Source organism: Heterodontus francisci, chromosome 19 (genome assembly GCF_036365525.1).
Source record: "Heterodontus francisci isolate sHetFra1 chromosome 19, sHetFra1.hap1, whole genome shotgun sequence".
Taxonomy (NCBI): domain Eukaryota; kingdom Metazoa; phylum Chordata; class Chondrichthyes; order Heterodontiformes; family Heterodontidae; genus Heterodontus; species Heterodontus francisci.
Genome location: NC_090389.1, coordinates 86,372,569 through 86,385,136, shown reverse-complemented (window position 1 = coordinate 86,385,136; position 12,568 = coordinate 86,372,569). Strand labels below are relative to the sequence as shown.

The window sequence follows — 12,568 nt, the reverse complement described above, 5'->3', positions numbered from 1 at the left end:
AGCTATCTCTTTTAGAACCATAGGACGTAGGCCATCTGGTCCTGGAGATTTGTCAGATTTTAGACCCTTAAGTTTTTCTAATACTTTTTCTCTGCTGATATTAATTTCCTTACTCTTTTTAGCTCCTAGGTTACAGTCTATTTCTTGTATAAAACTTATGTCTTCTGCTGTGAAGACAGAGACAAAGTGTTTGTTCAGTGCCTCTATCATTTCTTCATTCCCCATGATAATTTCTCCTGTCTCTGCATCTAAGGGACCAACGTTTACTTTAGCTACTCTTTTCCTTTTTATATACCTATAAAAGCTCTTACAATCTGTTTTTATATTGCTGGATAGTTTAGTCTCATTTTCTATTTTTTCTCTGTATCAACTTTTCGGTGGCCCTTTGCTGGTTTCTAAAACACTCCCAATCTTTAGACTTGCCACTGTTTTTTGCAACATTGTAAGCCTCTTCTTTTAATCTAATATCATCCTTAACTTCCTGAGTGTGCCACAGACGGTATTTCTTGCAGAGATTTTGCTTTTCAATGGAATATATTTTTGTTGTGTTACAGTCAAGTGAGGAGGGATCGAAGGACTTCCCTCTTTTCCCTCTCCTTGTTTGACCACAACAGGTTTAAGTTTCTTTTAAAATGGATCTACTGGCCACTTCAGTAGGTGTTTGATTACTTACTTGCTATGATCGTACAAGAACCAATCGGACAGGTTTTCTTGAGGTTAACAAAGAAAGAGGTTAACTTTATTGTACTTAAACCAAACTAATTAAAATAATAAGCTGTGCGCCAACTTGCACATGTGCAGACACACTAGATGTTCACCCACACACAAATAGATTACAGAGTGGGGAAGGTTAGATTGGTTGAGTTAGAGTCCATAGAAAAAAAGGGTATACAGTCTGTAGAGTTTGGTGATTTGGCTTGCTTCTAGCTGAATTCGGTGGTACTGAGGCTTTTAGTTTGAAGAGATAGATAACGGATTCAGTGAGTCTCTTGGAGACAGCAATGCGGATGATTTCCTCCAATGGGGTTTCTGATTGTAACTGGAGTATGCAGAGGTGGTCAGTCAACAGGCAGGGTTTGTAGCTTGCAAGCTGGAATAGAGAGAGAGAGGGACCCCCCACTTGAGTCTGCACGTGTCAGAACCCAGATGCTTCTCAACCTGCTGTAGAGAAACACCAGCTTAAAGCCACAGATGGAGGGGCTTGTCCCATGACAGTCACCCAGTGATTCAAGAATGGTAGTTAACTGTGTATTTCTTCTCACTAAAAAGAACAGGCAGTTCCCTTAAATTTCCTGGGTCTTGGTTCTTGCTGGGATGAGCAGACTATTCGTCTCCACCTTACAGACCTTGCAATATAGGATAGTGTTGCAAATTAGCTGGCCATCTTAAGCTGCTAGCAAAGTCATCTTTTATCTGTTCCTTTTAAAATTTCTTTAAAAAAATATAAATTCAGATCTCCAGTCAGTGGAGTAAAGCACGTTGGCATGACAGTCGAACATTTTGAATTGTATCGTTAAATGTTTCCCATTGTTCATTTACCACCATATCTTTTAGTCTATTTACTTAGCAAGTTCTCCCCTCATACCTATGTAATTAGCATTGTTTAAGTTTAAGTTTTATATTATTTTATTTATTGAAAACTCTCAGTGATGGCGCAAACCCAATGACAAAGCATCAGCAACTTGAGAGACGAGGTAGGGCTGATTTTGCAAGAATGGCAAAATTAAACTGGAGTTGACCTATTGAGTTGAATAGGCTCAAGGCACATGACAAACATGTCCAAGAAGCTTGGTAGGATGAAGAAGAGGGGAGGTGGTGGGGATAGGGGTGTTGGAGGAGGGAGGTTGGGGGGAGGGAATTGCGACCACAAAGTTGATCATGGGAAATTGAATTGTCTTCACACTAGCTGAAGGACAGTTGCTGAGCTGTGTATAAATGCAAATTCTTTAAATGCCTACTTACAGGTGTCAACGACAACTGACATTCATTATAGTGCCTTTGACATCGAAAAACACTCCAAGGTCTTAACAAGAGGGTTATCATAAAAATGAGGGGCTGTATTTTACCAGCCCTCTGGGGATGGGCTAAGAGGCAGAGGGGCCTGTAAAATGGTGACGGAAGGCAGGCGGGTGGAGTGCCCGCCGCCATGACATTTGCCAGCAGCAGGGAACGTGGAGGACGGCTCTCCCACCCAGAGGCCAATTGAGCCACTCAAGTGGCCAATTAAGGGCATCTTCCTGACATCCTTGGGATTTTACCAGCAGTGGTGGGGCCCTCCACCATGCGGGGAAACTGCCAGGTAAATACTGGTGGCCTCACAGTGGGTTTGGGAGAGGACCATCCTATTCGGGCGCTCTTTGGCCCATGGAGGGCCACCCCGGCCGGGAACTATTGTTGTCCCATGACAATGCACCACCTTCCCTGACCAGCTGCCCCACCCTCCCCTGCTGGCATCTTCTCGACTGGCTCTGGTGCCTCCATTTACCTGGTTGTGAGGGCACCTTCCATCTACAGCATCCTCTTTTTCCAGGGGCAGTCCCAGCAGTAGCCAATGCTCCTGATGGTGCTGCTGAGCAGCCGGCCCTCCAATTGGCCAGCAGCTCCTGCTGTCATAACAAAATCCAACCCCAGAAGTCTGTTTGCAGGCGTGTTGTTATAGGTGTCTGGTTATCTGATTACAGGTGTATTATGATTATTCTTAACTGCTGGGAATTATTGCTTTTAAAATAAGAGGGAAAATCAGTGGAAGAGTTGTTCCTGTACTACCCTTGCTTACCTACACATATTATGTGAAGAGAATGGTGGACTTTGCCACCCAATATACATTCCATGTAGGTTAACATTATAGCCTGCAGCTGAATATTACTGCTGCTAGCTGGTCTTATACTGTAGATGTTCAACTGAGCCACAGATAACATGTAGTGTTTGATGCGTCTTTATTTATTCATGAATAAGGGGAAGAGAGCTGGTGGGTCTACACATGGACGCAAATTATTTCCTGCTCCTCATATCCGTGCTTTTCTCCCTCTCTTTTTGAAACAAAATATCAAATTAACAAAGGAGCCCGCGAGATCAATATGGTTTCATACTCTGCAACTTACAAACATAAAAGGAGCCTACCAAACCTGTTCCACCATTCAAATAGATCTCGGCTGACCTGTATGTTCTTTCACCCACGTATGTTCTGATGAAAGGTCACATACCTGAAACGTTAACTCTGCTTCTCTCTCCACAGATGCTGCCAAACCTGCTGAGTACTTCTAGCATGTTCTGGCTTTATTTCAGATTTCCAGTATCTGCAGAATTTTGATTTTATGTTCATTCACCCACCTTGGTTCCGTAACCTGTAATCCCCTTACCCAACAAAAAATCTGTCATCTCAGTTTTGAAATTTTCAATTGATCCTCAATCACAACAGCTTTCTGGGGGAGAGAGTTCCAGATTTCCACTCCCCTCTGCGTGAAGAAGTGCTTCCTGACATCACCCCTGAATATCCTGGCTCTAATTTTAAGTTTCTGCCCCTCTTGACTCTCCCAACAGAGGAAATAGTTGCTCTGAATCTACTTTATCAAATCCTTTAATCACCTTAGACCATCCCTTAAACTTCGGTACTCGAGGGAATATGAGCTTAGTTATGCAACATGTCCTAATTTAACCCTGCTCATGTATCGACGCACCAAAGTATCCTTCCTGAGAAAGGAATGTTAAAAAATCTGAAGATTACAAGTGAAATGTGAAGCGACTTTGGCACAGAAGCAGAAGCGTCCTGCCACCGAATGAAGAGTTTCCGTGTGTTCTGTGATTGTTACGTGTCTTCATTCTGTTCTGTTTTCATTTCAAACGACTTCTGTGGTGTGCATTGTTCCAGATGCATTGAGAGATGGGTCACTGTATCAAAGGGTGCAACTTCACCGAGAGTCGCTATTATGGCCACCAAGTTTATTTTTCTTAATACTTCGGAAAAAAGTCCCACACAATCTGTAACTTTTGACTTGTTTTGTCTCCTTTTAATATGTGTGCTCGGTGTTGCTGTTGCTGTGCAGCGCCGAACAGAAGGAACTCTCGTGTGACTCCTCAAGGCTTGTTCTACAAGGATGTTCCACATTTTGTCAACGCGGATGGGGATTATATTTTCTGCAGATATTGGGAACCTAAAACACCGCCCAGGTTAGCTTTACCTTATTGTTAAATATATACATTGTACATAAATATAAGAGGAAAAGGCTTTGATTCTGGTCTAGCTTAAAGACACTCGGTTGTGGAGTGAATTTTTCCACACATATCGTGTAGGTGCGATTGACCCTTGTCAATTTCATACACCTGCCTCTCCCCCAGTTTAAAAGGGGAGGGAAGCGATTGGGGGGGGGGTTGTTTTTTAAAATTCATTTATGGGATGTGGGCGTCGCTAGCTAGGCCAGCATTCATTACTCATTTCGAATTGCTCTTGAACTGAGTGGCTTGCTAGGCCATTTCAGAAGGCACTTAAGAGTCAACCATATTGCTGTGGGTACGGAGTCACATGTAGGCCAGATCAGGTAAGGACAGCAGATTTCCTTCCCTAAAGGACATTAGTGTTGCAGCACTGAAATTGATCAGAGTGGGGAGGAGCATTCTGGGGTATCAGGCACTGTTGCAAATCCCCACAAGAGGCTGTGTGTGTAAGTGTGAGAGATTTCCTTGTTAACCATCTGCTTTTTAATTAGTAACAGGTTAGATCTACATACTGTCCAGCCATTCGCGGATGTGATTTTAAAATTAATATTTGATCAAGAATTGCCTGGACTGACTGTTAAGCATAATTTGCTTGTGTTTAGGATTTTAATTATTCCTCTGTGTAAACTGAGAATGTCTGACAGGCAAATCCTGTTGATCCAGTTCAGAGTGTCAGGAATTGAATATAAATCTCATTGTAAGTGAAACACGGTGGGATTATCAGTAACAAGGTGGTTTTGCAGTCAGGTACTTCCCCATCATTCAATTACTTTGTAGAAACGGTGTGAGTGCGGGGTATCTGGTTGTGTAATGATTCTCCCTCTTCCTCAACTTTACACCCTTGTAAACATTAGCATTTAAAATGTAAAAAGAACAAACTTGCATTTATATAATGCCGTTCATGGAGCTCAGGACATCCCAAAATGCTTGCTGACCAATGAAGTATTTTTGAAGTCTACAACACTGCAGGGTATAACATAGGAAATTGATATGGGATTATAGAGGGGTTCATAATTATGTGGGGTTTTGATAGAGTAGATAGGGAGAAACTGTTTCCATTTACAGGAGTGTCAGTAACCAGAGGACACAGATCTAAGACAATTGGTAAATGAAGCAAGGAGAAGATGAGTTTTTTTACACAGCGAGTTGTTGTGATCTGGAATGCGCTGTCTGAAAGGGCGGAGGAAGCAGATTCAATAGTAACTCTCAAAAGGGAATTGGATAAATACTTGCCGGAAAATATTTGTAGAGCTGTGGGGAAAGAGTGGGGGGAGTGGGACTAATTTGATTGTACGTTCAAAGAGCCAGCACAGGCAATGAGGGGCCGAAGGGCTTCCTTCTGTGCTGTATGAGTCTATAATTTCAATGTTTACACACGTGCACTTTCTGGCACTATCACTGATTAGTGATCAGGAGTGGGATGTGGAAGATTTCCCTCCCTTCCCTAACCTAGTGATGTTGATGCCAATTGTGTTCCCACCCAGGCTGAGAACAGCTACAGAACACAGACTGGGGATTGAAGCTAGGGCCTACTTGATTTGTGCGGCTTAGGGCCTGACCATGTACATGAATGTACTTAACAACTGAGTAATCAAGACTGACTTACAATGACTCTTCTTAGCACCAGTGAATAAAGGAAGAAAGAACATGCATTTCAATACAACCTTTCACAACCTCAGAATGTCCTGAGGGCATTAGAGCCAATGAAGTGCAGATACTGTTGCAATGTAGCAAATATGGCATCTAATTTGCATATAATTGTCAGGAAACCTGACATCATTGTGGGAATACCGGAATCTCTTATTAAGGAGGTGTTAACAAGACGCTAAAATCATAATATTGTCATGATCCTGTTTTTTTTCCCTCGGGAAATATAGCAGTGTTCCTTTAAGGCTGTAAGAGATCAGTACTTCTTTAAGGCAGCAAGCTTCAGAAGTTACCGAGTAAAGGTGCATCTTGGTTGCCTGGATACGGCCATACAGAGAGGGCGAACAGGACGTACAATGTTGCCGTTTGACTTTGAAACTAGCTGGAAAATAACTTTGTTCAGAGACAGTTGACACAGCTGTGTTTTAGCACCTGAAAGGAGTGCTCTCAGACCATTTAAACTGAAGGAAGAAAAATCTAGTTTGTTTATTTACTCCTCAAAATTCTAAAAGGTCAAGACTGATTGATTCTTTTGAAAGTGGTAACGAATTGTTGATCTGCTGTGTACATCGCTGGAAAAAGAAGAGTACCACTTCAGCTGCTGAACTGGGGTACTGAATTTCCTATCGTTTTATCCCATTGGACAACTGCGAAGACTTCAAGCAACCTTGGACTGTTTCTATATTGAAGATTCTATTTTGTCAGGAGCGTAATCTGAAAAGCCTTTATTGTTATTTCTATTTTTCGGGCAGAGAATTAAATAGTTTGGGTATATGTATGTGAATGCGGGTGTTAGATTCTTTAAATAAGTTATATGGCCTTTAGATATTGGTTTATCTTAGTGTTTAAGATTTTAGTTTTTTCTAATAAACAGTTACTTTGTTGATATCTAAAGATACCTGGTTTGGTTCACCTCATTCGGGAGGTTATTAGATTGTTTCAATTTGGCTGCTGCTTTCTTTGATTTGGAAAGCTTTAAGATATGTATGATGTGACCTGTGGAGCGATGGGACTGAATTGGCAGTGCATTGCTCCCACCGCAGTCAGAATTATATATATATTGATTGGGGGCTTTGTCTTGAACAGTCATGCCATAACATATTAATTGCAGGCTCGTTCGCAGTCGAATCACATTTTAATTAGGAGGCTCACATCTGGGCTCAGAATCAGACTAATTGAAGGGCTCACGTTCGGAGTCATATGACTTACTCATCTCAGGGCTAACATATTTAAATTGGGGTCTTGCGTCTGGCATCAAATTAATTTCTGTCACGTCTGGGATCATATCAATTAGAAACTTGATTGATGGGATCTAAATCTAACACCAATTACAAAGAAATAAAAAGAACCAGGTCTCTTGTATAATAAGGCACAGGCTATACCATAGTAATGGCATTAGCAGTTGCAGCAGAGTTTTGGGGAAATCAGAGTATTTTCCTGAGTGACTTGATGACTTTAACGAGGAACACATTAAAAGAATTGGCAGCAAAATTGGGGTTAGAATTGAAATCAGCTGTCAAAAAAGCAGAGATAATTGACATAGTAGTCCAACATCTGAAATTAGAAGAAGAAGGGAATACGAGAGACAAGAGGGGCGTAAGTCAAAGGGTAATGCAGTGGAATTGGCTAGGATTCAGTTAGAAATGAAAAAAACTGGAGCTTCAACAGAACAAAGAAAAAGCGATAGCAATAAGAAAACTTGAATTGGAGGAAAGGGAGAAAGAGAAAGCATTTCGGAGAGAAAGTGAAAGGGAAGAAAGGGAATTTAGGCTAAAAGAGATGGAACTAAGATAAAAGGGTAGTCTTGAATCCAGGGAAAATTTGTGTCAGGAAGAATCTGAATTTAGCTCCGGACCCAGCAAAAAGTTATTTGTTTATACAGGCTCTTCCTAAGTTCAAGGAAAAGGCCGTAGAGGCATTTTTCATATATTTTGAAAATATAGCCAAACAGATGAAAAGGCCGAAAGAAAGCTGGACACTGCTTGTGCAAAGCAGGTTGGTAGGCAGAGCTCATGAAATCTATGCCAGGTTTCCTGAAGAGGCTTCTGCAGATTATGAGATGACAAAAAAGGCTATTCTCGCTGCATATGAGGTAGTCCCTGAAACTTACAGTCAGAAGTTTCGGAACTTACGGAGATTGGCTGGGCAGACATATATAGAATTTGAGAGGGTGAAGGAAATTACTTTTGACCATTCCTTCAGTAGTGAGAACTCATGTAGATAACCTGAAAGTTTTGAAAGCTTGGCAAGCAATGAAAATTGCTGATGATTTTGAGCTTGTGAATGAGCCAACCTCTTTTGTCCGTCACCCCGATAAACCAAAGAAGGATACAAGGTGGGAGAGTAAAAGGAAGGCAAGTAGCTGGGGACAAGACGGAACAGCTGGGAATGCCCCAGGATCACCTCCTCAGGTCAGAAAGGAAGGTGCTGAGGGTAGAAGTGAGGTTCACAAGCCAAAGTCTTATCATTGCCACAAAATGGGTCATCTTCGTTCAGAGTGCTGGAAATTGTGAGGTAAACCCATAGGATTTGTTGGGATACGCAAAGCTAGTGCAGAGGAAAAGACTCCGACTGAGATTATAGCAGACCAGCCTTTGGCTTTAACGACAGCTATGAAACCAGATACTAAAACTAAAAGGAGTGTAGAGGTTAAGAATAAAATACCTGAGAGTTATAATGAATTTTTGTCAAAGGGGAGAGTAACTCCATATTCTGTAAGTGAGGCAGGAAAACCTACCATTATACTCAGGGACACAGGAGCAACCCACTCTTTCTGGGGAAAGATATAACGTTACCACCAGAGAGCACCTTGAACACTAAAATTTTAGTTATTGGAATTGGCAGGGAGTATATACCCGTACCTTTGTATAAAGTACGCCTAGAGAGTGACTTAATATCTGGGATTGTAACTGTAGGAGTTATCCACAGTTTGCCAGTAGATGGAATTGATCTACTCCTAGGAAATGATTTGGCTGGATCAAAAGCATCAGTTTCTCCTATAATTACAGAGAAACCAAGTGAAATTAAGGAACCGGAACAATTACAGGAACAAGTTCTGGGAATATTTCCTGCGTGTATAGTCACTCGAGCAATGGCTAAACAGGATCCATTGTCAGAGGTAAAAGGGCACCACCAATAGATAGCCAAGTATCTGAAACCTTATTTGGGGATTTAGATAATCCAAATGAGATGTTTTACAGATTGTCTATCATTGCAGCACAGCAAGCTGATCGAGAGATATACCAAATAGCACAGACGGCTCTGAAAAAAACTGAGGTGAAAGGAGTTCCGGAAGGCTATTATATGGCAAACGGGGTTTTGAGGAGGAAATGGAGACTGCCTCATAGACCTGCAGACAAAGACGAGACAGTTGTGGAACAGATAGTGGTACCACCTAAATATCGCCAGGGATTATTAAGGTTAGCACATGACATTACTTTTGCAGGACATGGGGGAATTCAAAAGACCAAATCACGCATAAGCCAACATTATTACTGGCCAGGTCTTACAAAGGATGTGAGACAGTTTTGTAGGACATGCCATACCTGTCAAATGGTGGGAAAACCACAACTTACCATAAAGCCAGCACCACTAGTTCCCATACCAGTGATTGAGGAATCATTTAACAGAGTATTAGTAGACTATGTAGGACCCTTGCCGAAAACAAAAGTGGGGCATCAATACATACTTACTATCATGGATATTGCTACTCGATTTCCAGAAGCCATTCCTTTGAGGACAATTACTGCTAGAGGAGTAGTGGTAGAAAAGTTAACCTAATTCTTTACGGGATATGGGTTGCCAATTGAAGTTCAATCAGATCAAGGTTCTAATTTCATGTCTAGGATATTTCAAGAAGTCATGGGCAATTTGGGGAGTAGACAGCTGAAATCTTCAACATATCACCCACAGTCACAGGGAGCTTTAGAGAGATTTCATCAAACTCTCAAAACAATGATTAGAACATAGTCACGAATATCCACATGACTGGGATAAAGGACTAGACTTTTATTTGCCACCAAAGACTCACCAAATGAGTCGACAGGCTTCAGTCCTTTTGAATTGGTTTACGGACGTGAAGTAAGAGGTCCTCTAAAACTTATAAAAGACAGATTCTTGGAACAAAAGAACGAGTCTTCGATATTAGATTATGTATCTGCGTTCCGGGAAAGGCTCACGAAAGCTTGCGGTGTGGTTCAGGAACACCTTAAAGCATCCCAAACCAATATGAAAAAATGGGTAGACAAGAATGCAAAAGCCCGTGATTTTCAACCAGGGGATGAAGTATTAGTGTTGTTACCGTTACAGGGAGAACCATTAAAAGCATGGTTCAGTGGCCCAGAGAGTGATCAAAAGAGTGGGCAAGGTAGATTACTTGATTGACACCCCTGATCACTGGAAACTTGACCAGTTGTGTCACATCGATGTGCTAAAGCAATATTATCGCAGGGAGGAGGATAAGCCAGTACAGGTATGTCAGGTAATTGGGACTGTTGAGAAGGAAAAGGATAGTGAGGATGAGGCAAAAGCAGGCCTAGGAAATTCTCTGATTGAACCTCCAGCTATCAGGTTAGCAAATACAGAATGGCTAGGAAAATCAGACAATATGCTTTTACACTTAGAGGCAAAACAGCATGAAGACCTAACCAGGGTTTTCACCACATTTCAAAGAGTTTGCAGGGATAAGCCGGGATGTACAACCTTAGCCACACATGATGTGGATATAGGGGGAACTGTTCCTTTAAAACAACTTCCTTCCCGCTTGAGTCCAGACAAACAGGCCCAAGTGAAAGCAGAGATCCAGTACATGCTAGAAAACAATTTGATTGAACCTAGTCAAAGTAGCTGGAGTTCGCCAGTAGTTCTAGTACCTAAACCTGACAGGTCAACCCGATTTTGTATAGATTGTAGAAAAGTTAATGCTGTAACCAAGGTATACTCCTACCCACTTCCGTGTTTAGAAGACTGTATCGACAGAGTGGGCAGTGCTAAGTTTCTTACCAAGATCGACTTGTTAAAGGGATATTGGCAAGTTCCTTTGACTCCTCGAGCCAAAGAGATATCAGCGTTTGTAACACCTGATGGTCTTTATCAGTGCTGGGTGATGCCACTCGGGCTAAAAATGCCCCAGCAACTTTTCAAAGATTAATGAATCAGGTGGTAGCTAATGTTCCCAACTGTGTAGTGTATCTTGCTGATGTACTAATACACAGCAACACTTGGCAAGAACACTTAAACCAATTACAACTTCTGTTTAAGGTCAGGTATTGCCAAAAATGGCAAAGGTACAAGTCTTAATGGAGTTCCCTATCCCTAAATCTAAATGGGAAATAATGAGGTTTTTAGGGATGTGCGGTTTTTACAGGAAATTTGTACGAAACTTTGGTACTGTGGCTGCTCCGTTAACCGACTTGTTACAAAAAAAAACAAAGTCGTATGGTCAGATGAATGCCAGGCAGCTCTTGAAAAATTAAAGGCAGTTCTAACTAATGAACCAGTGTTGTCTGCTCCAAATTTTGCCAAACCCTTTAAATTAACGATCAATGCTAGCGACCTGGGGGTTGCAAGATGACGAATCGGGCATAGAGAAGCCAATAGGGTACTTTTCCAGAAAATTTAATTGTCATCAGAAAAAATATTCCGCTGTGGAGAAAGAAACATTGGGCCAACCTTTGAAAAATTCAAAGTCAAAAATGTTCTGGTTGAACTTGTTGCTGTAGTCTTACCATTTTGAAAAATTGTATATCTATATATCAGTGAAAAAAAAGTTTGTGTTTTTCAATGTCTATTTTTTACATTGTAATGAAAAGCATTTCGGGAATGGTGTTTCATTTCGCCAGGGGCGGAGGTGTCACGATCATGTTTTTTTTCATCGGGAAACATAGAAGTGTGCCTTTAAGGCTGTAAGAGATCAGTACATCTTTAAGTAAACAAGAACTGCAGACAATATTCCAGGTGTGGCCTCACCAAGGCCCTGTATAATTGCAGCAAGACATCCCTGCTTCTGTACTTGAATCCTCTCGCTATGAAGGCCAACATACCATTTGCCTTTTTTACCGCCTGTTGCACCTGCACGCTTACCTTCAGCGTCTGGTGTACGAGAACACCCAGGTCTCGCTGCATATTCCCCTCATTCAGTTTATAGCCATTCAGGTAATAATCTGCCTTCCTGTTTTTGCTACCAAAGTGGATAACCTCACATTTATCCACATTATACTGCATCTGCCATGCATTAGCCCATTCACTCAACCTGTCCAAATCACCCTGAAGCCTCTCTGCATTCTCCTCACAACTCACCCTCCCACCCAGTTTTGTGTCATCTGCAAATTTGGAGATATTACATTTAGTTCCCTCATCTAAATCATTAATGTATATTGTGAATAGCTGGGGTCCTAGCACCAATCCCTGCCGTACCCCACTAGTCACTGCCTGCCATTCGGAAAAAGACCCATTTATTTCTGCTCTTTGTTTCCTGTCCGCCAACCAATTTTCTATCCATCACAATACACTACCCCCAATCTCATGTGCTTTAATTTTACATGCTAATCTCTTATGTGGGACTTTGTCGAAAGCCTTCTAAAAGTCCAAATAAACCACATCCACTGGCTCCCCCTCATCAGCTCTACTAGATACATCCTCAAAGAATTCTAGTAGATTTGTCAAGCATGATTTCCCTTTCGTAAATCCATGCTGACTCTGCCTGATTCTA

General features: G+C 41.6%; 1 protein-coding gene across 1 annotated transcript in view; it reads left to right on the top strand.

Annotated features, from left to right (window-relative positions):
• Positions 1-3,621: 3,621 nt before the first annotated feature.
• LOC137380269 (monoglyceride lipase-like) overlaps positions 3,622-12,568 on the top strand; it is a 48,520-nt gene continuing 39,573 nt past the window's right edge. Inside the window, exon 1 of the mRNA XM_068052157.1 lies at positions 3,622-4,167. Within this exon, the coding sequence (XP_067908258.1) occupies positions 4,013-4,167 (155 nt within the window). The 5' untranslated portion in view covers positions 3,622-4,012. The remainder of the gene's footprint in view (positions 4,168-12,568) is intronic.